This window comes from Nymphaea colorata, chromosome 2, assembly GCF_008831285.2.
Source record: "Nymphaea colorata isolate Beijing-Zhang1983 chromosome 2, ASM883128v2, whole genome shotgun sequence".
In the NCBI taxonomy this organism is placed as follows: Eukaryota; Viridiplantae; Streptophyta; class Magnoliopsida; order Nymphaeales; family Nymphaeaceae; genus Nymphaea; species Nymphaea colorata.
In genome coordinates, this window is record NC_045139.1 from 10,534,867 (window position 1) to 10,539,193 (window position 4,327).

At 40.9% G+C, this 4,327-nt stretch overlaps 1 protein-coding gene across 1 annotated transcript; it reads right to left on the reverse strand.

Moving 5' to 3' along the window:
• Positions 1-217: 217 nt before the first annotated feature.
• On the reverse strand, positions 218-1,657 carry LOC116247425 (UDP-glycosyltransferase 79A6-like). Its single transcript, XM_031619610.2, has 2 exons — positions 1,344-1,657; positions 218-1,054 (listed from the first exon to the last, which is right to left on the reverse strand). Exons 1-2 carry the CDS (start codon positions 1,600-1,602, stop codon positions 309-311), a joined length of 1,005 nt encoding a protein of 334 aa, XP_031475470.2. The 5' UTR covers positions 1,603-1,657; the 3' UTR covers positions 218-308.
• Positions 1,658-4,327: the final 2,670 nt, after the last annotated feature.

Here is a 4,327-nt window from a genome sequence, read left to right on the forward strand (position 1 = left end):
GGCTCTCAATGTGTATTACTTGGGAGATGAAAAGCCATATCTTTTGAGAGATGAAAAGTCATGTCTGTTGGAAGATTAAAAGTCATGTCTCTTAGGAGATGAAAAGACATGTCTCTTGAAAGATGAAAAGTCATGTCTCTTGAGGAATGAAAAGTCATGTATGTTGAAAGATGAAAAGTCATGTCTCTTAGAAACTAGAAACCCCTTATGTAACTCCTCTATATAAATGAGTCTCTCCACCAAAGAAAGGCAAGCAAGAAATGATAGAGTAGTGGACGTAGGCCTATTGGCTGAACCACTTTAAAATTTTATGTCCCTTTAATTATTTCTTCATTTTGATTTCTTACACTCACCACCTTCCCCTTCTTCGAACCTTCAACCATTACGGTCCTCACTGCTTTCCTGGTGAACCACCCATCCCAAGCTCTCCTGTTGATCTTCACTGCTGCCCTAAGCTGCATGACCATCAGCTTCGTGTTCGGGTACTGGTCTCCCTTCACCGGTAACATCACCAACTGACACCCTGCCTCCGCCGCCTCCACTATAGAGCTCCAGCCACCATGGTTGATGGAGCAGCCGACCGCCGGATGCCTCAAGATGAGTGGCTGGTTTACCCACCCGCTGCTCACCATCCCCCTTCCTCCTGCCTTCTCTCCTATCTCCGCCTCTAACTCTTGCTTCTTCGCCTTAGGCGCGTCGGCAGCAGTGTTGAGCACAGCCAGAAACGGGAATCCGGTCATCTCGAGCCCCGCAACCAGCTCTTTCATCTGCTTCACCGATAGAGACGACTCGCTTCCGAAAGAGCAGAAAACAACTGTGCCCTTTGGGAACTTGTTGAGCCACTTGGCCAGCTTCGGCTCTAGGTCTCCGGCTGGGGCCTTCGGCAGGAGCACGCCGGTGGGCAGCACCGGCTTCCGGCATTGAGAAGACAGGTAGTTAATCGAAGGCGCCTCCACCTCGTAGGTGCTCCTCACGGCGATGGCATCGCTGCGGGACATGCAGGAGACCAGGCGGCTGAGCCGGAGATGTGGGCGTTGGAGAGCATGCCACGTACCTCATAAGGCTTCACCCTCAGGTACACGGAGAGCAGCTCTCTCGGCGGCAACCTCAGCCTCCAGAGAGATGGCCTCTGGTGAGGTGTCAAACCGAAGAGGATGGTGCTTGCAATGTTGATGGCATTGAAGATAGAAAAGTAGACGGACTTGGTACCGAGCAACTCCGCCACCTCCGGGACCCAGCATTGGATGGAGTCAAAGACAACGACCTGAGGGGAGAGTTTGGCGAGTATTTTAGCAATCTGTGGCCGCGTCGCGTCCATTGCCTGCCTCAGTAGCTCGGCCAGCACTTCGTGCTGTAGACATCGGACGGAAGGCCGTCGATGGGGGGAAGTTTGTTGCTGAGGATGGGGATGTTAGGGTCGAGGGAGAGGCGAATCTTGGGGACGAGGGAGGGAAGGGTGAGGACGGTGACGTTGACGCCATTAGCAGCAAGGGCGTTGGAGAGATGGACGAAAGGGAAGATGTGGCCGAAGGCTAGAAATGGGAACATGACCACCTGAAGTGGCTGGTTATGGTTGTCGCCTTCCATGGCGAGACTCCCCATTTGCTTTCTCCTTCTCGTGGTAAGTATTGAACACTAGTATGAGGAAGCTACCTAGCCACTAGTGTGCCTGATGGATTTTGTGCAAACCCTATGTGATATTTATACAACACCATTAACCCATGTTCCGGATGAAATCACGGCCCAGCCAGTCTGCTTCTGGTAACAGATTGAAGTGAATATAATGCGCATATTATTATGTGGATACGAACATTTTTACCCATGTGGAAAATTATCTGGTTCTGAAGATATGTAAAAAAATATCGATGGTGGGTTATAATTTTCCTTTTTCTCGATTGTCAATGGGCATTTTTTTAATTTTCTTCACTTTTTTTAATGTTTACATAGTTTAGGGTTCCGGTGCTTAATATATGTGAAAAATATGTAAAAAATATCGGTGGACGTGACGCATAATTTTCCTTTTTCCCAATCGATAATGGGCATTTTTTAATTTTGTTAATGTTTACATCGAAAAAACTGCCAGGGTTATGTTTCTAAGACTCTACCTTTTTATTGGGATTGAGTGGATCTATGATATACTTGTCACAGCCTATTGTTTATATCAACGGTTGTACTTACCACAATTTGCAACCTAACAAAAAAAAATTGATATGTTAGGACAGGATTCAAACCTCTTATATTATACGTGAAATTGTGAACACCATTATATAATTATACCTTACTTAATAAAGCTCATTTGAGATCCTCACGGCATCAATCATCATCCATTGGTGAGCCTTTCACATAGACTTCACATAATCTATTATGAGAGTGAGAGAGAGGAAAAGACATTCCTATTTACACTAAATATCTGTTTTATTTGTTGATAAATAAATCAACCCCATCGATATTAGGTTCACTTAATTTTCTGCTGGAATATAGTGGTTAATTTTCATTTCTTTTCCACTAATATTTTTATTAGGCACTGACTTATCAACAAAAGTCAAAATACTGTAAACCTAAAGTCATTGGATTTTCTTTCTTTCTTTTTTTTAACGTATGAGCCTCCCAATTAGATGTTGCATGCGTTCCTCCATCTATTTAAAATTTTCAACTCTAACTTCGACTGAACTTCCATATTTGTTCTGTCGCCATGATGAAGAGCCTATTATAAGTGAGAGATTAAGTAATTGTTTAGCAAAGAAAAAAAAGAAAACGTTTTATCTTTGACCACTTTCTAACAAATAAGACTACATCTTTAACGTATGAATTTACTCCAAATAACAAAAAATATTTCCTTGAGTGTATATAAGCTTTTTATGAGCCTATAAATGAACCATCACAAGCTCCTTTAAATTTGTCTTTTTCTTTTTTCGTGATCGTTACATTTTCTCTTAATTTATGTGCCAGAGTAATTTATTCAGGAAAAATAAAGTAATCGCTGTACATTCGACCAATATTGGTTCCTTTCGAACGTTAAAGGTCAGCCTCATGTAATGCACTCTCCCAGTTTTGAACTTCAGCTCAAAAAGTGGGTTATGTACATAATTGTCCTTAATTGGCTATTTAATTTCTAAGTTTGGCCTTTAAAGTTTAAAGAATTCAGCCTCCATTATATAATTTACAAAGCAGAGTCTAAGGGTTTACTCATAGAGGTCATTTGGCAAATGGAGTAAGTGATCCATGAATCAGATTTAATGGTTGGGACAAATTCATGGGCACCCAGTTCTACTATTCCACGAATCTGCTTTAATCTTTGGGTTAGATTTATGAAACACTCACAAAGTATTCCAGCTACCAAATGACATCATAAGAACAATTTTGGAAGGGAACTATTTTGAAAGAGAACAAGAGTGAGAACCTAAGAACCATCCTAAAAATTATGTATGTGATTTTGTATCCTTTTCTAAATTTTTTGACACAAATTAAGAGCTCATATATGTGGCTATTGTTATGAAAATAACTCCCATTGACGAGGAACTTAATTAGATTGTTATCTGTTAATAGGTAAAGTGTGAAACGAAGTAGAATTTTTACCGATCGAATACTGCATAGAATGAAGGATTTCAAAAAAGAAAGAGGACCGGCTTTGGAAAAACTAAAGGAAAAAAAGTGGTTCCTGATAAAAATACCTTACACAGCAGAAATCTACAATCAACATTGCAGAAATCCACAATTTCAACCAACTGTAGATTTCAACATGAACTCTGATCATTATGGATCTGAAATCTACACTATGTTGTCAAAAAAACGTGGAATTGTGGTCTGATCGGAAGGCGGGAGGCAGTCAGACTTCAAAATGGCGTACTTGAGATCCGCTGTGATCTCACATCATCGTGGATCTTCTCTCCACGGTAATCAAATACAACCTTACAATCAACCAAACTTTTAATAGTTTCATTTTTTTTTATGTGCTTGTGAGTTGAGGTAGCTCGTGTAAAGGGAGAGAGAAATTAAGCTTGAAGGACCCATTTTCTTTGGAGGATTGATTGACAAGATATTTATAGAGAAAGCAGGACCAGCTTGGTCAACGGTCGAATGTCGTCACGAAGATGGCATGGGGAACCTATTTAAGAACCTAATTCCAAGGGGGCCGGTTTCTCTCTCTCTCTCTCTCTCTCTCTCTCTCTCTCTCTCTCTCTCTCTCTATATATATATATATATATATATATATATATATATATATATATATTGTTTTTGTCAAAATTTTGAAACTATAGTTTACTTAACAAAAAAATTCTAACTCCCGCCTACAAGTCGTCCTGTTATCAAATGAATGGGAAAAACA